At 41.5% G+C, this 27,856-nt stretch overlaps 1 protein-coding gene across 3 annotated transcripts in view; it reads right to left on the bottom strand.

Annotated features, from left to right (window-relative positions):
* LOC124144161 (ETS-related transcription factor Elf-2-like) overlaps positions 1-27,856 on the bottom strand; it is a 131,636-nt gene that overhangs the window by 55,608 nt on the left and 48,172 nt on the right. For 2 of the 3 annotated variants that reach the window (XM_046513421.2, XM_046513419.2), the window contains exons 2-3: positions 14,112-15,245; positions 8,816-9,080 (exon numbers count right to left, since the gene is read on the bottom strand). In XM_046513421.2, the coding sequence (XP_046369377.2) occupies positions 8,816-9,080; positions 14,112-15,242 (1,396 nt within the window). In that variant the 5' untranslated portion in view covers positions 15,243-15,245. Of the gene's footprint in view, positions 1-8,815; positions 9,081-14,111; positions 15,246-27,524; positions 27,599-27,856 lie in introns of those variants that run through there. The other variant, XM_046513422.2, reaches the window with a different exon arrangement.

Genomic DNA, 27,856 nt, shown 5'->3' with positions numbered 1-27,856 from the left:
ACCGAGTTATACCTTAGTGTCTTTATACACAATTAAACCAAAGTGTGTCTATTCACAGTTATACCTAAGTGTGTTTATACACAGTTATACCTTAATGTCTTTATACACAATTAAACTAAAGTGTGTCTATTCACAGTTATACCTAAGTGTGTTTATACACAGTTATACCTTAATGTCTTTATACACAATTAAACCAAAGTGTGTCTATTCACAGTTATACCTGAGTGTGTTTATACAAAATTATACCTGTGTGCCTGTACATAATTATAAACCCGTGAAGATCTGGTTTAGAATAGGTCTTCAGCAACCCATGCTGGCTGTAAAAGGCGACTTTCACTGGATTGTCTAGTTCAGACTCGATTATTTACAGACAGCCGTCATATAGTTGGAATATTGCTGAGTGTGGCGTTAAACAAGAAACAAGCAATCAAACAAAATTATACCTCAGTCTGATACAAGTCAGTTTTAATATAAGAGATTTGAAGCTAGTCTAGGTGAGACAATCTCACCTGTCTAAAAAGAGGGACGCTACGCTCAAACACACCTGCCTGTTTCTCATCCAGTATACAAACCTCGCTTTGTGAAATAAATAAGGTCAAAGCTATGAAGTTGTTCACAGAATACATTATAACATAACACAAATTGTTAAACAAATTATTTTAAATATGGACACTTTTAGCTTGTTACTGGAGTCAGAATTAAAGTTTTATTTTTTGGTATTTTTTAGTAAATTGAGAACATATGTTTTGCTGATTTAAGTGTATGAATATAAAAACTAAGGCATAGAAAATTATTACGACTGCCACACCCTTACTTTTTATCATTTTTTTATTGTTGTTTTATTATCATTTTTATGATTGATTTTAGTATTCCTCTTGGCCATCAAATGTTTCTCATCATTGACACTGACTAATATGACCTATATCCTGAAATCATATGGTTCATATCAAGAAATCTAAAATCTAAAGAAAGAATACCTCATGCTCCACGTCAACATATTATAATGAATTAATTACAAAATTTCATATAAACCACATCCACATGGCAACACATGGCAACATGTCACTCTTCATGACAGTGCCATCATGTGACTGCAACTCCCAGCATGCAACAGACCACGTATGACAAGAGCATGTCATTTTGTACGCCTGTGAGGCTGTCTAAATAGAGTGAAAATAGAACTCTTTGAAAAATAACAGCCAATCTCAACAACGTGTACCTTATTCTGTGTCACTGAATTAGATTCAAATTGAAAGAATGTAAATATTAATGTGGATCTTTTACCCAGTGAGAAATTATCGTTTCTGTGCCCTGGTAGCTAGAAGTAATTATAGTACACACACTGTTGTCAGAATACGGAAGTCATGGTTTGGTGAACCTTTTCACAACGATAGAGTCACGCTACTCTGGGCCTAGCCATGTTTGCTGCGGTTGTCAAGACGTTGCCATAACTGTCCCACATCAGGCATACCATACCGACTGACTAAATCAGGCCACTGCGTGTTGTTGACTCCGAGCTGTTGACAGGGTGGCATACCTCTGGGTACACCCAGGAATTTAGCTGTGCAAAACATACTTTTCAAACTTGTAATGTATCAGTACTCTTGTATGGGTTGCCGTAATATAATCAAGTTAACGATATGGACACTTAACATTGTTTGTGAAAATTTAGACTTGTCATGAGTTGTTTTGATGTTGTGTTGCAGGAGACAGATAGATGAGGAGATTTAATTACCGTATTTGACGTAATAAGCGCCCAGGGCGCTCTCAAAATTAGAAATAGGGGGCTCTTATTAGAATATTATTTTGGTGGAAAAAATTGAGTTGCAAGATAAATTTCGTGGTTTATGCTTACACACTAAAATGTTTATATGCGACAGATACATTTTTCCAGAATTTAACTGCCCATAATTAAGAATGCATATAACACACCAGTGCGTATTATGCGCGAATAAATAAGTCTTATGTACATTGATGAATCGATAGGAGTGCTAATTGTGATTGTTCACTAGCCAATATCTTAGCAAATATCGCCGTGGGCGCTTATTAGAGCGGGGCGCTTATTACGTCGAATACGGTATGAAGCTTTATTGTTCTGCGCTTTCATTCTCAGGAAGATGGCTACCTGTGAACTGTAAGAGACTGTCCATTTGATATGACATTTTCAGGGCACGGTTTGGAAGAGGGGGTACGAAGGCCCTAGTATGAAAGTAACCGTGGTAGGATTTTGAGAGTATAGTGAGTGAGTGTGTGAGTGAGCATGGGCGGAAACAGCTTTTTTGAAAAGGGGGGTGCACAATTAAGATCTATTTATTGTCTTTGGTGGTAATTTATACAGAAATAAAGATTTTTTTCGAAATAAAAAGGGGGGGGGTGCACCCCCCCCGCACCCCCCCTCTGTATCCGCCCATGGTAAGTATGGTTTTACGCCGCTTTTAGCAATATTCCAGCAATATCACGGCGGGGGACACCAGAAATGGGCTTCACACATTGCACCCATGTAGGGAATCGAACTCTGGTCTTCGGCGTGACGAGCCAACGCTTTAACCACAAGGCTACCCGACCGCCCCCTTGAGACTATAGATAGTGTGATGACAGAAAGCTATAGGTGCTGAACCAAAACTGAACAATATATTTCTGCTCTTTAAAGTGACCTTATATATACATAGTGCACAAAAACCAATACCAAAACAAGTTGCTGGAATTGCCAAAATTGCAAATGTATTGCATTGAACAATGTCACTGACTTCCTATTGTTGTCATCAGCTATATATGTTTTTTAGTGTTAAGTTTTTATTTTTGACATGTTTGTTAAAAGAATTGACTTTAAAATGTTTTTTGTGTTTATGGAGTTATTAATGTAAAAACCGGTGTGAACACTGCACTATGCAGATTTACCCAGTGTGCATACTGGTTTATGTTAATACCTCCCTAAATGCAAAAAATTATTGAAGTCAATTCTTAAGTGTTTTAAACCTTTAAGATAGGTGGATAAAATAACAATGAAACTTTTTTTAAGTGAAAGAATGGTCAGTAGGATGAAACACATAAATGAAAGGCCAGAAACATGTGCTTGGGGTTTTCATTATAAAATAACATTCAACCAAATAGGGCTCTGTTAATACTGAAAGATTATAATAAATATTACAGGAACAAAAATGGTGGCAAATCCCCATATCATGTAATTATGAAAACATGTCAAATTGAGTAATTGTTTTATGTAATCAAGAATGAATGACAAAGAGTTTTCAAAATTATTTCAGTTTATATAGCAGTTATTTTTTTGTCCACGGTATTAATGCTATTAATTAATGGCATCTTCTTGTTGCTAGGGTTACGGCAATGTCATATGAACAAGAACAAGACTCCCCAGTAATGTCTCACCAAAATGATAAAGGCAACTATTAACATGCATTGACATTAAAATCTATCTAATATCAGTATCAAATCTGATTTTGTAAAAGTATCAATTATTGTTAAGAAAACGCATATAACGGGTATACATGACCAAACAGTCATGTTACAGTCAGGTGTGGAGCAAGTTGTATAGGAATGCAAATGTAATATTTCTAGACATTTTAATTAACTTGCACTACGATGCCTAGGTTTCAAAAGGGACATTCAAGAGGTTGCCTTGCTTTTGTTTCTGTTGCATGAAATATACATGAGACTTGTCAAATATTTGTTATGTAAAAAGTCCCATAGAGACCAGGCTTCCATGAGTTAAGAGGTGCAAGGGAAATAACTCTGTAGGCTGCATGTCCCTATAATCAGTCATGGGTGGCAGTCTTCACTGACTACTTTCACTCATATTGTGGCTTCTGCTTCTCCTCCATGTGCAGGTAGCAAAATTAATAATTTTATGCATAAATCACTTTATCATACCTCCATGTCAGAATGATGAGATCTGATTTGTCCACATCATCTTGATAAAATACTGTGTAACCCGCCCTGGAGGGGAATAAATTTCTCAGCGGGAGAATAAATCTCTTATACCCCGCCAGGAGCAAGTCACGCTGCATGTGGATGTCTAAGAGGCAGAATAAATCCTTTATACCCCGCTTTAAAGCAAAAAGCAGCTTGCATTTAATAGAAGTCATGTGACATAGCTCAAGTTAACCTCAGCTGTTTTCTATCATTTTTTTCGTATTTGTGTTCATTCTTTTACAATGTCACATTAAAACATGTCAGTAAGATAAATTCATTGTAGCAGGATCACAAGGTGTATATGGGGCTTTATGCATCCCTCGTTAGGTTTTATACCACGCGCTGGAGGCGATCCTGCTACAACTTATAATATGTGATTCCTGCGTTCAATCATTAAATATAGACCACCAAGGAAATATTGATAAGATAGCTGAAATGACCACACTGAATAATTAGACACAGCAGTTATACTTGTTTTGGAGTGTTTTTGGTTTTTTTAATTTTAAAAATAAATTGGATAATGGTGAATATATTTGCATATATTACACTAAGCTCAGGCCTAGGAAGTCTGACTGTACACCTTCAAAACTTAATTAATTATTTCTTTGTATTGGGAGTGTTTTGAATGCCCTGTGTTCTACAATCAGAGATGATGCTTGGAGACTGTCATGAAGTCACAGTAATATCAGTTCATCTTTCAGTCTCATTGGTGACATATTTCTATAGTGGATGAAGTGTCTTAAAATCACCTGTCAATAGCTTGTCCTTGCTGAACATGAGAAAAAGAAAATGTAGCAATGTCTAGCATCACCTGCAGTGAGTTGGGTTTGATACCATTTGTCAACAGTATTTCGATTACCATATTCACCATATTAAGCACCCTGCTCCATGAAGTGCAACCGACCAACATCTAAGCCAATATGATATGTAAGTAATCTTAATAAGCACTCCCTGCAAAGAAAATTTAAGTGACTGTCTGTATTTTCTTGTCTTATATTACTGATTTCTTTTATATAATACAGAAGCTTGATGGGGTATAACTGCTTAATAAGCAGCCCCATGTCAATTTTGTAAGTGCAAAGGGTGGTATATTATGGTGTACGTGGGAGTAAAGCCCCACATGACACGAGTATTAGACTTGCATCACTTTGGAGAAGCCCAGAAGTATCAGCATGGTACAGACAGACCAAGATTCAAGTTCGGACAAATCTGGGATTTGAACCAATGAGGGCCATTCCAGGCAGCTATGAGTCAACAGTGGGCACCGGACCACCCTCGCTCCATCACAACCACTGGTGGTGTTGTCAGGGTGATGACATGAAATCGTCTCAATGATTATGCAATGATGTGATGATATTATCACGTGTTATGTGTCACACTCAACCAATGACACAAACAAGACACCATACACTATACACAAATGAATATACACAATGAAATTAAACAGTGAAAGAATATTTTCATCATCCATGTTATTGTGCCTATTCAATGTTCTTCAATTTCGTGGGTGCAATTTATTAATGTATCACCTACTTGACCTTACCATTCGTCAAACACAGCTTAAACTTTCATTTACCACACACCCCTAGGTCTATGCTCCAGAAGATCACCTCCTTGGCCCAGAGAGCAGAAGGTCGATGGCTTGATCCCCTGGCCGCATCATACAAAAAAATGTAAAAAGATGGGACTTGTCACCTTGCCTGGTGCGTGGCATTCAGTGGATAACACAATGCTTGTTGGCTCAGTGTACTGTGTCTGAGTGGGGTACCCATGTTAAAACTGTGGTATAGTATCTCTGGCATCAGTCCAGACAGGTACACACACACACATGTGCATGCACATCGCCATATATACAATTATCTTGTATGCAAAGTTTAACCCAATTTCACCTCACCTTATATTCATTTTATGGAATAGTTTTTCACAATTTTTAAGAATATACACTGTAGATGACATAGATTTCAGAGTATGACTCTGACTGCTCAATACAGAAATATAAGTGCAGGACAACTGTATCCCAATTGTGTTTCAATGCTCATGATGTTAATTACTGGATTGTCAGTTGTGGCGTTACCAACAAACAAACAAAATATACCTAGTGTATTTCATTATGTTAAGAAAGGAAGCAACACATATAGCAGTTCTCTTCACCTGCACATGAGGATTATATACAGATATGAAGCCGGTTCAGTAATGATACTGGCGAAGAGCATTATCCAATGATTAGGCGATAATGTGTTTTTGGTGGGGGTTTCTGACCCACCAACATGAAAAATTTAACAGCAAAATGAAAGTAAACATAAATTGACTTTTCTGATATTTTTACCGCTGCATGACTCTAATGGTATAAAGATAAATAGAAAAATAAGTTGACATGAAATATCACTCAAACTAGTTTGTGGTTAAAAGATGAGTCAAGTGTTAAAGTTGAAGCGTTGTAGATCAATAAGAGTAGCTCATACCCGTCACTGGTGAGATCATTTTTCACTGTATGCCTCTATATTTTATCTGGCGGCCTCTTATGGCTCTTCAAGCAGGTGATACCTACTTTAGAATCAAAGCTCAATCTTACGGATACAATCTCCAACCTGTCGATTGCCAGGGTACTGATCTGGAAGTAATTCTGGTCACACGTGGTATGCCAATTTGAAACGAAAAGTATCTAGCAAAATATAGAGGCATACAGTGAAAAATGATCTCACCATTGGAAGTATCTGGTGGCTGCCAGATAAAATATAAAGGCAGTGAAAAATGATCTCACCAGTGGCGGGTAGGGTCCACCGTAAATATGAGATATCTGGTTGCGAAGTTGTTTTGGTGAGGAAATGGTGACATTCATGTGCAGTCGAGGGCCTTACACGGTCGAGGGCCTTACACGGTCGAGGGCCTTACACGGTCGAGGGCCTTACACAGTCGAGGGGCATACACAGTCGAGGGGCATACACAGTCGAGGGCCATACACAGTCGAGGGCCATACACAGTCGAGGGCCATACACAGTCGAGGGCCATACACAGTCAAGGGGCATACACAGTCAAGGAGCATACACAGTCGAGGGCCATACACAGTCGAGGGCCATACACAGTCAAGGAGCATACACAGTCGAGGGCCATACACAGTCGAGGAGCATACACAGTCGAGGGCCATACACAGTCGAGGGCCATACACAGTCAAGGGCCATACACAGTCAAGGGGCATACACAGTCGAGGGCCATACACAGTCAAGGAGCATACACAGTCGAGGGCCATACACAGTCGAGGGCCATACACAGTCAAGGGGCATACACAGTCGAGGGCCATACACAGTCGAGGGCCATACACAGTCAAGGAGCATACCCAGTCGAGGGCCATACACAGTCGAGGAGCATACACAGTCGAGGGCCATACACAGTCGAGGGCCATACACAGTCAAGGGCCATACACAGTCAAGGGGCATACACAGTCAAGGAGCATACACAGTCGAGGGCCATACACAGTCGAGGGCCATACACAGTCGAGGGCCATACACAGTCAAGGGGCATACACAGTCGAGGGCCATACACAGTCGAGGGCCATACACAGTCGAGGGCCATACACAGTCAAGGAGCATACACAGTCGAGGGCCATACACAGTCGAGGGCCATACACAGTCGAGGGCCATACACAGTCAAGGAGCATACACAGTCAAGGAGCATACACAGTCAAGGGCCATACACAGTCGAGGGCCATACACAGTCAAGGGGCATACACAGTCGAGGGCCATACACAGTCGAGGGCCATACACAGTCGAGGGCCATACACAGTCAAGGGCCATACACAGTCAAGGGCCATACACAGTCAAGGGGCATACACAGTCGAGGGCCATACACAGTCAAGGGGCATACACAGTCAAGGGCCATACACAGTCGAGGGCCATACACAGTCAAGGGGCATACACGGTCGAGGGCCATACACGGTCGAGGGCCTTACACGGTCGAGGGCCTTACACGGTCGAGGGCCTTACATAGTCGAGGGGCATACACAGTCGAGGGCCATACACAGTCAAGGGGCATACACAGTCGAGGGCCATACACAGTCGAGGGCCATACACAGTCAAGGGGCATACACAGTCAAGGAGCATACACAGTCGAGGGCCATACACAGTCAAGGGCCATACACAGTCGAGGGCCATACACAGTCGAGGGCCATACACAGTCGAGGAGCATACACAGTCGAGGGCCATACACAGTCGAGGGCCATACACAGTCAAGGGCCATACACAGTCAAGGGGCATACACAGTCGAGGGCCATACACAGTCAAGGGGCATACACAGTCGAGGGCCATACACAGTCGAGGGCCATACACAGTCAAGGAGCATACACAGTCGAGGGCCATACACAGTCGAGGGCCATACACAGTCAAGGGGCATACACAGTCGAGGGCCATACACAGTCGAGGGCCATACACAGTCGAGGGCCATACACAGTCGAGGGCCATACACAGTCAAGGAGCATACACAGTCGAGGGCCATACACAGTCAAGGGGCATACACAGTCGAGGGCCATACACAGTCAAGGGGCATACACAGTCGAGGGCCATACACAGTCGAGGGCCATACACAGTCAAGGGGCATACACAGTCGAGGGCCATACACAGTCAAGGGGCATACACAGTCGAGGGCCATACACAGTTGAGGGCCATACACAGTCGAGGGCCATACACAGTCAAGGGCCATACACAGTCGAGGGCCTTACACGGTCAAGGGGCATACATTCAGGAAATTAAGACACATTCATTTGAAGACATTTTGGTAAGAACAAAATCAAGTAAACCAACTATAAAAAAAAATGAATCTCCTAAGTGAAAGGCCAGTATTAAGCTGGTGGCAAAGATGAAGAATAATGCAAGGTAAGCAGGAAGCCTGGTCTCACCTCTGTAGCGATACCTGCTCATTCGTCGCCTGTGGAAGGAACGTTTCCGGTGCTCGGAGACCCCTGAGTCAGCACTGTCAGAATCGGTGTCTGAGATGATCTTCTCGTTGACTTCCAGCCTCAGACTCCGGTAGAACAGTTGGCAATGTATCTGATGACTGTCGTCCGTGTCGAACTCATCGCAGTCAGGGACATGCAGACGCTCACTGAGCAACTTCATAAAATCACGTGGTTGTCGTTCCACTATCACAGATGGGCCGCTCTCCTGTAATCAAGTAAGAAACACAGATAACATGACTGGAATCCCAGTGAACAAGAACAATGCACGATCCACAAATGAACGAGCAAGTGAGATAATCCATTAACAATATTCCAGCAATATCATTGGCGGATACAGAGGGGGGTGCAGGGGTGCGCACCCCCCTCCCCCCCCCCCCCCTTTTTATTTCGAAAAAAAATCTTTATTTCTGTATAAATTACCACCAAAGATAATAAATAGATCTTTATTGTGCACCCCCCCTTTTAAAAAAAGCTGTATCCGCCCAAGAATATTACGGCGGGGTCACCTGAAATGGGCTTCACACATTGTACCCATGAGAAAAATCCATCCTAGGCCTTCACCTAAAAAGCAACCAATGTAACCTCAACTCTACTCTACCGAATATTTCAAGTGAATCTTATGGCACCTACAAAAAACATCACATTAGACAATACTTTTAGTAAAATTAGTTTACAGATCGACTGAACCTGAAAAAGTTACAGTTTAGAAACAATATATATGATTTTTTATTCTGCATAATGATCACCTTCTTTACTCAAAAACAAATTGTGCATACAATATGTTAATGCAAAACTGATGGGAAAATAAAACAAATGAAAAGTTTTAATCACCTTTTTCCCACCTACCAACCAGGATTAACACAAAAATCATATATATACCAAAAGATTTAAAGAAGCCTGTCCTCAAATTGTTAGCATTTTTTATGTGTTTGTGCTCTGCAATGTCTTTTTGTCAGTGCTACAAAACATTGTTTTAGACCTATGTAGGTGTTTAGGTGTCGTTGATTATGAATATTAACCAGCCTCTGGCGAACTGGATTGTCTGTGTGGCTGATGCTGACATAATACATGTGTGAAAACACACATTGATACTTTGCAGACATTTGCATTCCTGTGAACTGTAATAAGTAGACTGTCAAAATGACTAAATATCACTTTGATTAGATTTTCACAACAAACATACTAAATTATATATACTAAACATACTTAAACATTACTTTCTTGACTGTATGGATTAAAGGGAGATAACTCTGCTGACCCTGTTGCTGTAGAATGTGTGCAAATTGGCCTTCTTTCAGCCCAGGCTTACCCTCAATACAGTAGCTACCACTAGATTTGAAAAATAACAGTCGGAGAAGAAATATAAATAAGCTACCAATCAGCTGGAAATTAGGTTTAATATGTTATTTCTGAATGTGAATGTTGCAAACTAATTGTCATGATTTTATTTTGCATTGTTTGTTTGTTTAATGCCGCACTCAGCAATATTCCAGCTATATGACAGCGGTCTGTAAATAATCGAATCTGGACCAGACAATCCAGTGATTGACATCATGGGCATCGATCCACACAATTGGGATACCATGACATGCATCAACCAAGTCAGCAAGCTTGACCATCCGATCCCGATAGTCACATGTGTGTGTGTGTGTGTGTGTGTGAGTATGTGTGTTTGTTGTTAACACCGCACTCAGCAATATTCCAGCTTTATGACAGCGGCCTGTAAATAATCAGTCTGGACCAGACAATCCAGTGATCGTTATTGTGAGCAATGATCCACAACATCGGGGTACATTATCAACCAAGTCACGGAGTCTGAGCACATGATCCATTTAATCATAAATAAAAGACCCGTGAAGATCCGGGGTAGAATAGGTCTACAGCAACCCATGCTTGCCGTAAAAGGCGACTATGCTTGTCGTAAGAGGCGACTAATGGGATCGGGTTGTCAGGCTCGCTGACTTGGTTGAAGCATGTCATCGATCCCAATTGCATGGATCGATGCTCATGATATCAATCACTGGATTGTCTGGTCCAGACTCGATTATTTACAGACCGCCGTCATATTGATGGAATATTGCTGAATGCGGCGTAAAACAACCAACCAACCAACCAATGTATCATAAATCTTTATGTGAAGCACACTATCTCCTTACCACAACAGTTTTTTCGAAAATAATAAAAACAAATTAATTTATGTAAGGATAAGATTTATGGATGAACAACTTCTTTATTATAATTAAGAGTGACGTTTCAGTGTAGGTTCTTACACCGTTATCTAGCAAGTGATCAGGTGTTAGAACCTACACCGAAACGTCACTATTAATTGTAATAAAGAAGTTGTTCATCCATAAATTATTATCCTTACTTAGTTCTCCAACTTCTAAATGCCTATCAAAGAAGACATTAATCTATATATTATATCTTTACATGAAGCATGCTATGTCCCTACCACCACAGTGTTTTCGAACATTGTCTTTACATGAAGCACACTTTCTACCTACCATCAGTGTTTTAACAATAATTTGTTATTATTCTCTGAACAAAGATTTGCAAAAAAGTTATGATGTGTTTAACAAGAACAACATATGTGATCAGAATACTATTGAGTTGAATGTTCTTTTTTTCACTTCCTCCCCAAGTTGCCCAAATGTAACTATATAATCAGTAAATCCAAAAAATCACAGGTTCAAATTTAATTATCTCCCTTGGACCACCTCTCAGTCTTGTAAAAATACTGTTTTTCATCTTAAGTCATGTTTCATAACCACAGCTTATTCAGCCAATGATTTCTGTAATCAGTTTCAAGATTCTATACATAGAACATGAATCAATATTTTAAAATCCTTAACTTCAACTATATGTAAGTTATATATAACTATTGACAGACCCGTGAAGATCCTGAGTAGAATCGGTCTTCGGCAACCCATGCTTGTCATAAAAGGGGACTATGCTTGTCATAAGAGGTGACTAACGTGATCGGGTGGTCAGGCTCACTGACTTGGTTTATGCATGTCATTGTATCCCAATTGCGTGGATCGATGCTCATGATGTCAGTCACTGGATTGTTTGATCCAGACTCGATAATTTACAGACTGCCGTCATATAGCTGGAATATTGCTGAGTGCGGCGTTAAACAATAAATAAACAAACAAACAAAACAATACTATTGACATCTGTTCTATGGTTATAGTCTCAAAACAGATTACATGGTACCAGAAGTCATTGATTAAATAACTTGTGGTTATAAAACATGACTTAAGGTGATAAACAATTCAAGTCAAGCACAAGAACTTTGACATGTAAATAAACTCTGCTATGAATGAAATGTATCCCTCATTATCTGGTAGGTTACAACACTGCAGATATTCCAATGATAGAGAGATTTTGCATATGACAGGTATGTACACATTATTGAAACTTCAGAATATTTTATAACAAAATTCAGATTTTGTGTACGAAGCATAGCAAGCACAGTGTCCTTCACTGGTTTCAACCATTGGTGATTTATGATTTGTTCATGGTTTGGAGATTAGATTTTAGATCTAACAAAATGTCAATCAAGTACTCAAGGGGATTGATTGAGGAGATAAGCCAATACTCAAAAACAACTACAAATCTGAAGAATCCTGTTTATCAACATAACAGGTACGACTTCCATTTTACGAACAGGTGGGTTAAGGTTTAGGTGGATTATCGGTATAATCATGATACTGCCACATTTTAGTCATGTCTCTCCCACTTTTGGATGCGATCGTTCAGCCACTGCGTTTATCTGCGTCACCTAGCTACATCTATGGGGAACAACTTACCAGATACTTCCCTCTCAAAAATAACAACGCCCAATATATGTCATCAAGTTGCAAGCGCACATTCAAATTTCCAGAAATGGCGTCAGGATAGAACCATGTTTTATCAGGAAATATACCACACTTTGTTCTTCATTGTTCTTTGCGATTAATCGCTAAGTTATCTCATGCATACAAATAATGAATGCAAAATACAAAACAATACCCGTGAACAACTCTCAAACAAAAGACGTCGTATGTAAAGAAACAACAATGTGCATAAAAAGGACACTAAACTGCTAAAGGACAACGTTGACAATAAAGAATGCCAGAGCGCGCTGCAATTTGTAAAAGATTCCGAGTTTAATCTGCTTGTTCTGCTACATATATGATAAATGTATGTTGAAGTGCTCAATGTATTATGTCATTCCTCGCGCACTCAGGGTTGAAGTCACCGTCACCGGAAACACGGCACATTTTTATAATTATACTCCGTGTAATCCGACATCTGTCTAATTAGTCTAAGTATATTGTACACAACCTTCAATGAACACTCATTTAACGCTTAACTTACATTTATTTCATTCAAATATTTGAAAAGACAAAAGGGACAAATTTTATCGGTGTGTTGAAATTTGCTGGTTTTTACGCCTACAAAAATTTCGGACAATACTTAGCAGCGTCTCATTTACACCATCAGACAGGAAATTTACATTTTAGATCTCTCAGTAATATTATAGTCATGATAGTCTGAGGTAGACCAGGTGCTACAATATTTTTGCACAATGTTCACTTTTCAGATCGTATGAAAATGCACATCAGAAATATAACTCAGCATCATATACATGTACATATACGTGTTTGACGTCATACGCTGAGTGAATGAGGAACAATGTAATATATTGAGCACTTCAATATGCATTTATCATATCCACAGCTGGACAAGTCGATTAACCTGGGAATTTTTTACAAATCGCAGCGCCATTGTCAATGTCCTTCAGCAGTTTCGTGTCCTTCTTGTACATTGATATTCTTTAGTATACATTGTTCTGTCATAACATATGACGTATTTCGTTTGGGAGTTGTTCATTGGTATCGTTTTGTATTTTGAATTTATTATTTGTATGTGAACAATTACCTTTATTTGTAACATTCATTCTTTATTTGTAACATTTGTCTATTTTTGCGTACTTTTATCCTTTATTTCCACTTTGTATTTTTGACCGGATGGGCGCCCATACCAGGCAAAAAAATTAATTTTTTTCATCACTATTTAAATGATCCAAATCAATTTTTAAGATGATTAAAAAACATCCTGTACTGTGCTTTTTTACAAAAAAATGAATCAACCTCCAAACCAAATGTTTCACTATCAAAACACCACCCACCCCATCACCCAAAACGTCTGGCCTAAAAAACTATTAAAAAGCCTAACAGCCCCAACTCACCAGTGTTGAGGCAGGAGTATCACAGAAGCTGGAGGGGAATGCATCGGGCAGTTTGATTGGTCCACTGTCAGCAGTATTGTCACAATCGAAGGCACCGTCAGTGTGCATCACAGAATGTTTAACGGATTGGTCCAAGTATGAAATGGAATGTTGATCTTTGAAAGTGTCATCCAAAGCACTGTCAGATGAAGACAATTGGCCATCTTTGCTATATACAAAATTATTATGCTTTTCCACATATTCACAATCTGACAATGAAACTCCACTGTCATTCCGTTGCTTGGAGTCATATTTCGTATCACAGCGATTGTGAAAACTGCTAGACATGGGATCTTCATCATTAATGTCATTTGTCCCTGTGGACAACATTGGACTCTTGCCCACGTTTCTGTTCAGGAATGACCTCATATCCACATCGAAAGGGTGGCTTGTCCAAGGCACTGTGAAATCAGCAGAAACTCTCTCTTTCATACCATTATCACTACAGGAAGATGGCAATGTAAACATACTACAGGCACTGCTAGATTCAGGCATATTAAAATCGTCGTCAATACTCTGCTGCATGACGTCATTACTTCGAGTAGATGGCGCTGTTAAATCTCTCCACTGCATATCGTCATTACCTAGGGTAGATGGCGCTTTATTTCTGTTAAAAGCACTGCCAGAGCCAGGCGCAGGGAAATTGTCATCAACTTGCCCACTGACGTCATCGCTGTATGAAGATGGCGCTGTTAAAAGATTAAAAGCACTGCTAGTCCCAGGAACTTTGAAATTGTCATCTTTCTGCTGTATAACGCCATCACGTCGAGGAGAGAATGAAGTAAACACATCATTGCTACTTCCAGGCAGCGTGAAATCTTTGTTACGCTGTCTGTGGTTATTGCTGCACGAAGAAGATGCTATAAACATGTTGCAGGCACTGCTGGTTCGAGGTACAGGGAGGTGGTCGTCGACGATGGGATGTATGACACTTGTGCTTTGAATAGATGACTTCTTACGCCTATTACGACCACGACTGGTCATGGGCACTGCAAACCTCTCTCCCCTTGGTACGATGTCATCGCTCACAGTGGACGATGTCATATCCATGCTGTCATTGCTGCTGCAACCAGGTGTCGCAACATCGACCATTGTCTGCAATAACAAATTAATATTTGTTAATCAATTGTCTTTATAGCTTATTGGATAAATTTTTTTGTTTGTTGTTTAATGTCCCACTCAGCAACGAAAGGTCAAGTCAGAATGACCTTTCATCCCACCAATCAGAGCATCGCTTACCAGATCAGGAAAGGGACAGTCGCCGAGTCAGGATGAGTTTTCTAAAATGCGACCTCAAAAGAACTTTAACACGGGGTATTCCAAACGACAGTTAGAGTGTTACGACTGAATCCATACAATCTAGGACAACTGTTAGCCATTCCATAATGTTCGAGAATTTGTCAAAATTTGTTTTGAGGCGTTGTTGCCAGGTTGAAACGAATGACGTAAAGCATAAGAAAGCTGCCTTCTGATTGGCTAATGTCAACTTCCTGTCAGTCATTCCACTGGTCAGTCACAGTTCGCAAAAGGTCAGTCTGACGGGACCCGTAATGGGATGTCCTCAGATCTTTGTTCAGTTGTAGCGATAACTAAGATCTGATCTGAGGTGAGGTGAGGTGAAATGGGGTTTGACGTCGCATCCAAGATTATTGTACTTATATAGCGACGTGCATGTACGTGTATGTGTTTGTGTTTGTGTTTGTGTGGCTGCTTGTACTAGTCCGGACTGATGCCGATTTATAGTGCTAACTCACTGAGATACCATGCCGCAGTTTAACATGAATACCCCACTCAGACACAGTCTACTGACTCCGAGCCGACCAGTCCTTGTTTTAGTCCCTTAATGCCGAGCGCCAGACAGGGTAACAACAAGTACCATCTTTTAACGTCTTTTGGTATGTCGCAGCCGGGGAAGATCTGATCTGAAGATTGGAGTTTGTGGTGGTTAGTATTAAGCATCTACTACCTGCATCACCTTGGACTTTCCTCCCATGGAGCCCCATGATATACTGAGAATACAGCTCACAGTGGAGCTCCAGGTGGACAAGGATTGAGCTACCTGGCAGTCCCAGCTTCTCCCAGTTTATTCACACACATCTGTTTTTCTGCCATCTTAAATGTTTTTACATAGATCAATCCAACAGTTAAACGTGGGCATTACCCTAATTATACCACTCAAAATAAGTTAAGACCACCCAATTCTTTCCTGTTTCTATAGTTAATCCATCAAGCCATGACAGATAAACTATAGGTAATATGAGTGAGTGTGGTTTTACGCTGCTTTTAACAATATTCCAGCAATAACAATGACACAACAAATAGGCTTCACATAGGCTATCTATATGGAGAATTGAACCCGGATCTTTGGCGTAATGAGCGGAGGCTTTAACCACAAGACTACCCCAGTGTCCCTGATAATATGAAACCAGGTAGTCCTTAACTTTTTTTGAGTAGTATACATTGAGAACATGCCTCGGTTTCCCACATGGCACTACCAACAACTTACAATGCACAGACCTGGGCCCACTTGCACAAAGCGATCTTAGCGCTAAGATTATCATAACTTCCATTCTTTAAATAGGCTTACGATAGTCTTAGCGCTAAGATCACTTTTTGCAAGTGGGCCCTGGAATGGACGGGGCCCCAGAACATGGAGCTTAGTCACCCTTTAATCCATTCATTCTCTAACAAGTGTTCAATATGTGACAAAGAACGAATGAATATTAACCTTAAACAGCAAATTGTGTTGGAATTCTTGAATTTAAAATGATGCAGCTATCATGGAACGATTTTGAACTTTTTAAAGCTTTTAATTTAATTTGAATTAAAATATAAATTTTAAATATCAATGTAATTGCATCATCTTAGTATTGGTTTCTGATTTAGCATCATTGATGGTATAAATAAGCCAGGTTCTTATTGGAAGATCAGTTCAACATCAGAGTGATGATGGTGTCCAGGTTTTATGTTGCTATGGTCTCTGGGTCCATCATTAGCTTCAACAATGTACACACTGAGAATGGGCCTCAGTGCATGGAGAAGTCTCCCCCAAACTCTCTCAAGAGTGTTAAATAAGAACGGGGGATCCAGAGTCAAGAGAGGGATGATGCAGGGGACTGCCCCTCTGCTTTTTAGCCGGCTAGCCTATTATGTGTTTTTTTTGCACTTTGTGACTTGGGTATGTGCACCCTCTTCTCTCCACCCTCTCTCCTCTCCACCCCCTCCCCTCCCCTCCTCATTTCAAATTCTTCCATACACCTCATCACCCCCCCCATGACAGACACTTGGAACACTACATATCCTCAATACCAGCCATCTGACAAATGACACTCCCAATATGTTATTGATTTGTATCTCACATCTGTCGCCAATGACAACAAATCCCAGAATGCACCAGCCCCGCCCCACCCTGCTGCAGTAGCTGCCCCAACTAGTGAGGCTACATAGTGTTGAGCTCCACTAATTAACATGTCCTAATTGACTTCCTGTGCCATGTCTAGAGCTGTCTCTCTTATCGCGATGTTCCTGCTTGGTTGACCCACTCAGCAAACAAGGTGATAAAATCACCATGCATATTCTCCGTAAAGGTCGAAGTGAAGTGCACACAATGAGATTCATTGTGTAGAGCCTATTCAAGGGACACATACATACATACATACACACACACAAAACACGCACGCACACACGCACATACATTGCATGTGTTGTGAGTATAAGTAAATGAGGCTCGGGTGGGAACCTAGTTATGTATACTCAACAACAAAAGTAACATCATATCACTTTCATATTGTGATTTTTATGCAGGTTATGCAAAACTTCTCAATTTTTAAATTAAGATTTAAAATTTATTGGCATTTAATAGGGCTGAACATGAACCTCTTAGACATTTTTTTAAATCTTAAACATTTCTGTAATTATGAAATTCAAATTCAAATTCTGCCTTGCAATTCCTGTGTGAATTAAACAAGTTCAGATGAAATATATAGTTATTTTCATTTCCCATTAAGAATTAGGAAGGAAAATTTGAGTTGAATTTCTTTTTGACCCAAATACACATTTGAAGGGAATCAGTCTGCCTTCGGGTCAGGCTTGACAAGGGGCGTGTTGTGTATGCAGGCACAAGATTGATCAGTCTCTAGTAACTACATATCACCATAATGATGAGTGAATATTGTTTAACACCTCATCAGCAATCTTGCAGATAATCACAGTGAGGTATGTATTTATCCTGCCTGACAATAAGCATCCCTTGTAAAGTAAAGATAAACAATTAATTATGTATAAAGTGTCCTGTGTCTTTATGATACGCCATTTATGACATGTAAATTATACAGTAATTGGTCTGGAAATCACTATTGCGATAACTATTGATATTGAAAGAAACTATTGCAATTATTATTGATATTGCAAGCAACTATTGTGATAAATATCGATAGTTTTCAGTGTATCATTTTTGATGGATTTTAGAGTTGAATTAAACCTTGGAACTGAAGTTTCCTTTGAATGTGATAACAATCAATCAATCAATCAATGTTTTATTCCAACAAACCACCATAGGCGGTACAGGAACAATACATATAAAGTTATAACATAAACAATAAATTGTAGTGATCACTTGGTAAATTGTAGATTATAGTGTGGTACTCATCTTCTGACAGCATTATTAATAATTCTTATAAATCTGGAGATATTTTTCACGATTAAGCAATTATTTGAGGTAAACAAAACTTTGAGCTTTGCGAGATTCGGCCATTTACAAAGATAAATTGGAATATAATGTGATCTCATGGTATAAAAAAAGGAGCATTTAAATAAATAATGAAACCCGTCGGCTATCGAGATAAAAAAAAGTAAAGTTTGAGATATGACCGATCTCAACTGAGAGCCAACCAAAGGGAAACTAGAGACATGCAGTCAAGATGCTAAATATTAACCTAATAGTTCTTGTGAGTGTGGCAGTCATGTGAAGGAATCACTACTTTGCTACATAATTTGCAACTCAATCACTTCTATTAGGCAATCCCTGGTCATTCAATACTTTGAGCCTTATGAATGGACAACCTTGACCTTTGGTATGCCATGGCTACCTGGATCGTGTAACACCCTGATTAGGTTTCTTATTGTTTCTTCCCTGATTGTATCATACAGGCCTTAACATACAGTCATCAGGGCCCAGGGGGACTATAGAGTTAGTCAGTGAGTGAGTGAGTTGAGTTTATGCCACTTTGAACAGTATTCCAGTTATATCACGGTGTGTCAGCTTAAAATGTGCAGAGAGCCTGGATTGCTGCATGTCTCAGATGTTTACAATTTTGTACAAGCATGGGTATGATGCTGACAAATCGAGAAACATGATTGGGTCAAACCTGATCATAGGTTTCTGGCGTGCCCAAGGGACGCAACTCTGCACAGCGACTGGGCCACTCGTGCCCCCTCAAGTTTAGAATAGGTCCACAGCAATTTATACTGGTCATAAGATGTGACTTCATGTATTGGGAAGCGTTTGCTCGTCACATTGAAGACCCAGGTTCAATTCCCGACATGGGTACAATGTGTGAAGCCTCATTTCTGGTAACCCCCGCCGTGATATTGCTGGAATATTGCTAAAATCGGCGTAAAATCAAATCACTCACTCACTCACCGGGTGGTCCGGTTGGGTGTCATGGTTGTTTGTCTGCGTACCCGACAGCAAGGATTGGTGCTCATAACATCACTGGATTTCCTGGTCCAGAACTAATTACATACATGCCACTGTCATTGCTGGAATATTATGCATATAGTGCGGCATTAAACAATAAACAAATAAAACTGTTTGTTTGTATGTTTGTTTGTTGTTTAATGCAGCACTCAGCAATATTCCAGCTATATGAGGGCAGTCTATAAATAATCAAATCTGGACCAGACAATCCAGTGATTGACATCATGAGCATTGATCCACGCAATTGGGAAACGATGACATGCATCAACCATGTCAGCGAACCTGACTCCCCAAAACCCGTTAGTCGCCTTTTACAGCAAGCATGGGTTGCTGAAGACCTATTCTACCACCGATCTTCACGGGTCACGAATATAACAAACCGTTATATGTACCTCAACATGCAGACATCAAAGGTAAGTCATTTATAATTTTGTTTGTTTGTTTGTTAGTTTTTAAAGCCGCACTCAGCAATATTCCAGTTATATGACGTCATATCTGTAAATAATCAAATCTGGACCAGACAATCATGAGATAGACACCATGAGCATTGATCTACGCTTGTGGTACGATGACATGCATTAATCAAATCAGCAAGCCTGACCGCTCGATCTCATTAGTCGCCTCTTATGACAAGCATAGATGCCTTTTACGGCAAGCATGGGTTGCTGAAGACCTATTTTACCCCGGATCTTCACGGGTCCTATCATATATATATATATTTATATACAGTCATGCACTGACCCGGATCTTCACGGACAAGTCAGTTATAAAGGTGGATATAGCAAACAATCTCTGATTGTATTGTATTTGAGCGCTTGTTTGATTGGAGTTTAACGCCTTCAAACAGTAAATCAGCTGTGTGGGAGGAAAGAGATGTAGTTCATCGGCATCTACATTACTCAAAATCATGAGCAAAGGATCCTGACACTCCAAAGGGGAACAACTCTGCACAATGAGCTGTTGTGTTTCAGACGACGTCCACTATCCTATATTATCTGTGTGGTACATGCAGCTATCCACTTAAACCAAAGTCAGTTGTAACAGTACAGGAAACCATCTCAACGGAATCAGCTCTGTGTGATACAGATTTGTACAAACCCAGTCATAAGTGTTACAGGTTTCAATGCAGGTGCAAAGGATGGATAAATGGCTGGTCTGATGCATGCTGGACCAAAAATGTGACAAATGTCCATGGAGATGAAACCGGCTGTCCTAGCAATACATCTCTATATCCAATGTTGCTTCCATGACATCAAGTTGAGCAGTGTACAATGTGTGGAAGCGTGGTACCTTCTCTCTCAACAGTATATCTCAGCTGATTAGTTTCATATGCAGGATTAGGCTCTACTTGGATAATTGTGTATGGTAACAGATTTACAGGGTTCATCCAGACTGCAGTGACACCAATAGTCCCTACCTGGCGCCGAGCGGGACTGGACATGAATCCTGAAGCTGCAACACATGTTGACAGTATCTATGTGTAGAACGATAATCAATATACAGCCACCCTGCATGACCCAGGGCTGACTGGTGTATGGTGACTTTACTACAACAGATTTATAGTGTACAGTGTGGAAACTGTACAGCTGGGTGTGTAGTGATACAACCTTCTACTGCACAGCTGGGTGGTGTATTCATAGTGATACAATCTCCTACTGTACAGCTGGGTGGTGTAGTGATACAATCTCCTACTGTACAGTTGGGTGGTGTAGTGATACAATCTCCCACTGTACAGTTGGGTTGTGTAGTGATACAATCTCCTACTATACAGCTGGGTGGTGTAGTGATACAATCTCCTACTGTACAGCTGGGTGGTGTAGTGATACAATCTCCTACTGTACAGCTGGGTGGTGTAGTGATACAATCTCCAACTGTACAGCTGGGTGGTGTTGTGATACAATCTCCAACTGTACAGCTGGGTGGTGTAGTGATACAATCTCCAACTGTACAGCTGGGTGGTGTTGTGATACAATCTCCTACTGTACAGCTGGGTGGTGTAGTGATACAATCTCCAACTGTACAGTTGGGTGGTGTAGTGATACAATCTCCTACTGTACAGCTGGGTGGTGTACACATAGTGATACAATCTCCTACTGTATAGCTGGGTGGTGTAGTGATACAATCTCCTACTGTACAACTGGGTGGTGTAGTGATACAATCTCCAACTGTACAACTGGGTGGTGTAGTGATACAATCTCCTACTGTACAGCTGGGTGGTGTAGTGATACAATCTCCTACTGTACAGCTGGGTGGTGTATACATAGTGATACAATCTCCTACTGTACAGCTGGGTGGTGTAGTGATACAATCTCCTACTGTACAGCTGGGTGGTGTATACATAGTGATACAATCTCCTACTGTACAGCTGGGTGGTGTAGTGATACAATCTCCTACTGTACAGTTGGGTGGTGTAGTGATACAATCTCCTACTGTATAGCTTGGTGGTGTTGTGATACAATCTCCTACTGTACAGCTGGGTGGTGTAGTGATACAATCTCCAACTGTACAGCTGGGTGGTGTTGTGATACAATCTCCAACTGTACAGCTGGGTGGTGTAGTGATACAATCTCCAACTGTACAGCTGGGTGGTGTTGTGATACAATCTCCTACTGTACAGCTGGGTGGTGTAGTGATACAATCTCCAACTGTACAGTTGGGTGGTGTAGTGATACAATCTCCAACTGTACAGTCGGGTGGTGTAGTGATACAATCTCCTACTGTACAGCTGGGTGGTGTAGTGATACAATCTCCAACTGTACAGCTGGGTGGTGTAGTGATACAATCTCCAACTGTACAGCTGGGTGTGTAGTGATACAATCTCCTACTGTGCAGCTGGGTGGTGTTGTGATACAATCTCCAACTGTACAATTGGGTGGTGTTGTGATACCATCTCCAACTGTACAGCTGGGTGGTGTAGTGATACAATCTCGAACTGTACAGCTGGGTGGTGTAGTGATACAATCTCCTACTGTACAGCTGGGTGTGTAGTGATACAACCTTCTACTGCACAGCTGGATGGTGTATTCATAGTGATACAATCTCCTACTGTACAGCTGGGTGGTGTAGTGATACAATCTCCAACTGTACAGCTGGGTGGTGTAGTGATACAATCTCCTACTGTATAGCTGGGTGGTGTAGTGATACAATCTCCAACTGTACAGCTGGGTGGTGTTGTGATACAATCTCCAACTGTACAGTTGGGTGGTGTAGTGATACAATCTCCTACTGTATAGCTTGGTGGTGGTGTGATACAATCTCCTACTGTACAGCTGGGTGGTGTTGTGATACAATCTCCAACTGTACAGTTGGATGGTGTAGTGATACAATCTCCTACTGTACAGCTGGGTGGTGTAGTGATACAATCTCCAACTGTACAGCTGGGTGGTGTTGTGATACAATCTCCTACTGTACAGCTGGGTGGTGTAGTGATACAATCTCCTACTGCACAGCTGGGTGGTGTATACATAGTGATACAATCTCCTACTGTACAGCTGGGAGGTGTTGTGATACAATCTCCTACTGTACAGCTGGGTGGTGTTAAATAGTGATACAATTTCCTACTGCACAGCTGGGTGGTGGTGGTGTGATACAATCTCCTGCTGTGCAGCTGGGTGGTGTAGTGATACAATCTCCTGTACAGCTGGGTGGTGTAGTGATACAATCTCCTACTGTACAGCTGGGTGGTGTAGTGATACAATCTCCTACTGTACAACTGGGTGGTGTAGTGATACAATCTCCTACTGTACAACTGGGTGGTGTAGTGATACAATCTCCTACTGTACAGCTGGGTGGTGTATACATCGTGATACAATCTCCTACTGTACAGCTGGGTGGTGTATACATAGTGATACAATCTCCTACTGTACAGTTGGGTGGTGTATACATCGTGATACAATCTCCAACTGTACAGCTGGGTGGTGTAGTGATACAATCTCCTACTGTGCAGCTGGGTGGTGGTGTGATACAATCTCCTACTGTGCAGCTGGGTGGTGGTGTGATACAATCTCCTACTGTACAGCTGGGTGGTGTAGTGATACAATCTCCAACTGTACAACTGGGTGGTGTAGTGATGCCATTCTCCTACTGTACAACTGTGTGGTGTAGTGATACAATCTCCTACTGTACAACTGGGTGGTGTAGTGATACAATCTCCTACTGTACAACTGGGTGGTGTAGTGATACAATCTCCTACTGTACAGCTGGGTGGTGTAGTGATACAATCTCCTACTGTACAACTGGGTGGTGTAGTGATACAATCTCCTACTGTACAGCTGGGTGGTGTAGTGATACAATCTCCTACTGTACAACTGGGTGGTGTAGTGATACAATCTCCTACTGTACAGCTGGGTGGTGTAGTGATACAATCTCCTACTGTACAGCTGGGTGGTGTTGTGATACAATCTCCTACTGTACAGCTGGGTGGTGTAGTGATACAATCTCCTGTACAGCTGGGTGGTGGTGTGATACAATCTCCTACTATACAGCTGGGTGGTGTAGTGATACAGTCTCCAACTGTACAGCTGGGTGGTGTTGTGATACAATCTCCTACTGTACAGTTGGGTGGTGTAGTGATACAATCTCCTACTGTACAGCTGGGTGGTGGTGTGATACAATCTCCAACTGTACAGCTGGGTGGTGTTGTGATACAATCTCCTACTGTACAGCTGGGTGGTGTAGTGATACAATCTCCTGTACAGCTGGGTGGTGGTGTGATACAATCTCCTACTATACAGCTGGGTGGTGTAGTGATACAGTCTCCTACTGTATAGCTGGGTGGTGTTGTGATACAATCTCCTACTGTACAGCTGGGTGGTGTTGTGATACAATCTCCTACTGTACAGCTGGGTGGTGGTGTGATACAATCTCCTACTGTATAGCTGGGTGGTGTTGTGATACAATCTCCTACTGTACAGCTGGGTGGTGGTGTGATACAATCTCCTACTGTACAGCTGGGTGGTGGTGTGATACAGTCTCCTACTGTACAGCTGGGAGGTGTTGTGATACAATCTCCTACAGTACAGCTGGGTGGTGTATACATAGTGATACAATCTCCTACTGTACAGCTGGGTGGTGTATACATAGAGATACAGTCTCCTACTGTACAGCTGGGTGGTGGTGTGATACAGTCTCCTACTGTACAGCTGGGTGGTGGTGTGATACAGTCTCGTAATGTACAGCTGGGTGGTGGTGTGATACAGTTTCCTACTGTACAGCTGGGTGGTGGTGTGATACAGTCTCCTACTGTACATCTGGGTGGTGGTGTGATACAGTTTCCTACTGTACAGCTGGGTGGTGGTGTGATACACTCTCCTACTGTACAGCTGGGTGGTGGTGTGACACAATCTCCTACTGTACAGCTGGTTGGTGGTGTGACACAATCTCCTACTGTACAGCTGGGTGGTGGTGTGACACAATCTCCTACTGTACAGCTGGGTGGTGGTGTGACACAATCTCCTACTGTACAGCTGGGTGGTGTAGTGATACAATCTCCTACTGTACAGCTGGGTGGTGGTGTGATACAATCACATGGCCTTCCTATGGCTACACCTCCAGCACTTTGACCTGTCATCTAGTAGCACATCCAACACAGGTGTCATTAAAGTATGGAATCATCAGTTACCATGGTGATCATGAGGAAGCGCTCACACTGTATCCATATGGCAGATCATGTGTTCCATGTAACACACTGATTGGATATTTTTTTTTAACTACCGCTACTCTTGGCCGTTCCCACAAACCTCAGATGTATGTGACAAATAGTTGCAGCAATGGGAGTCAGGCGGACCCAATGTAACTGACTATTGAGAGTACTCCGTTAAACTCTTAGCTTCAACCTAGGCGTGGTGGGATAGCCTAGTGATTGAGGTGCTCTCTTGTCATGCCGAAGACCCGAGTTTGATCCCCAACATGGGTATAATGTGTGAAGCCCAACTGTGATATTGTTGGAATACTGCTAAAAGGGGCATAAAACCATACTCCATCACTTGTTTTGACCTCAACATATTTCCTTCTATATAATATGTATCTGTAAAAGGATACCGGTATTTTTTGGGGACTGCGACTTACATCACTGTGAACAGTAGTTTATAATGATATCATAGCATCTTAGCCAAATACAGCCCACTGACAATAGCTGGAAACTGCTTCTGTGTATCTTTGAGAGGTAGTAGGAGGGGCGGTCGGGTAGCCTAGTGGTTAAAGCGTTCGCTCGTCACGCCAAAGACCCGGGTTCGATTCCCGACATGGGTACAATGTGTGAAGCTCATTTCTGGTGTCCCCCGCCGTGATATTGCTGGAATATTGCTAAAAGTGGCGTAAAACCATACTCACTCACTCACTCACTCATTGAGAGGTAGTACATCGACCACCTCATTGGTCTGGTGGATTGAGCATCTGCCCACAGAGTGGGAGGTGGTTCGATCCCTGGCTGCATCACACCAAAAGACTTAAAAGATGGTACTTGTTGTTACCCTGCCTGGAGATCGACATTAAGGGGCTAAAACAAGGATAGGTCAGTCTGGTTCAAGCAGCCAACACACACACACGCACGCACCCAGGCACACACATTCGTCGCTACATAAGTGCAATAATCTTCATAGCAATGTTAAACCCCATTCCACCTCACTTCACCTGGCAGTGGGGCGGTCGGGTAGCCTAGTGGTTAAAGCGTTCGCTCGTCACGCCGAAGACCCAGGTTGGGTTCCCGACATGGGCACAATGTGTGAAGCCCATTTCTGGTGTCCCCCGCCGTGATATTGCTGGAATATTGCTAAAAGCGGCGTAAAACCATACTCACTCACTCACTCACTCACTCACTCACTCACCTGGCAGTGTGTCATTGCTATTACATTGATTTTACTCCTGGGTTGTAATACACAAACTAATGCCACTGAATCACAGCTTCATTAACATGATTCTTAACTATGACATTAAACAAAGTAATACTAGAAACATTAATAATCCCCAGCGGGTGTAGGGGGTGGGGGTGTAGGGGGGTGGGGGGTGATGTGGGGACACAGCAAATATTGATTCAAATGAAAAAAACACCCCCCAAAAATAGATTACACATGACAACTTGTGTAACTATACTTTTCTTGTTTTTAACTTCAGAGATTCAATATACAAAACAATAGTGAGTGAGTGAGTGAGTGAGTCTGGTTGAGAGTTAGTGAGTGAGTGAGTTCAACACCAATTAAAACTTCATATGGAAGGAAAGCCCAAAGCGGTGCCGGTCTCAGATATTTACAAATTTGGTGAAACCCAAGGGCTGAGGTATGTTGCTGACAAACCTAGAAATAAAATCAAGGTGAACCGGGATTCAAACTCACAATCATAGGATTCTGGCATGCCCAAGGGACATAACTCTGCACAGCAAATTCTGGCGACTTGGGCCCTGTGCCCCAAACAATCTGAAGCATGCTGTTAACAATATGTTGAGGTACACTATGTACCTCATTCTTGAACACTCTAAGTTAACCTCTGTGTTTTGCAACACTCAAAATATTGCGACATTTGTAGCCTGACAGGGTAGGACAGCGAGACGCTGTATGATACACCTGTATATACTATGCAAATTATGGTAGTTTGAAAAGTAGATATGGTACTATCAGTGAGTGTCACTAAAAATGACTGTTCATGTCGTTGATGTGAATAAGGAACAAGTTGGAATTACTTACATAAAATGCAACAGTCACACCTGTTGAGAGAGTGCACCTACTTTCATTATTGAGAGCCTGCACTGGTTAGAGTCATAGGTATAGATTGTCATGTGACCATACTACGAGTGATTGGCGTTATAGCGAGGAGAGATTGGAGTCAAGGGGTGGGTAACTATCTGGGGTAGGAAAGGGGTGGATCGGCATGGTTGGTATATGGAGTGACAGAGGGTGACACAGTGTCAGCAAACTTGTGTATAGATGGTCATGTGACCTGTTGCCTTAAAATGCTGTATAATGAGGGAGAGCTAGAGGTGATGTTTTCCTGGGGTGGAAGTAAAAAACTGTGGCAT

The sequence above is a fragment of the Haliotis rufescens genome, unplaced genomic scaffold (assembly GCF_023055435.1).
Source record: "Haliotis rufescens isolate VD_foot unplaced genomic scaffold, xgHalRufe1.0.p SCAF_7, whole genome shotgun sequence".
Classification (NCBI taxonomy): domain Eukaryota; kingdom Metazoa; phylum Mollusca; class Gastropoda; order Lepetellida; family Haliotidae; genus Haliotis; species Haliotis rufescens.
The sequence above is the reverse complement of the archived record's forward strand: the minus strand, read 5'-3'. Positions and strand labels throughout refer to the sequence as shown.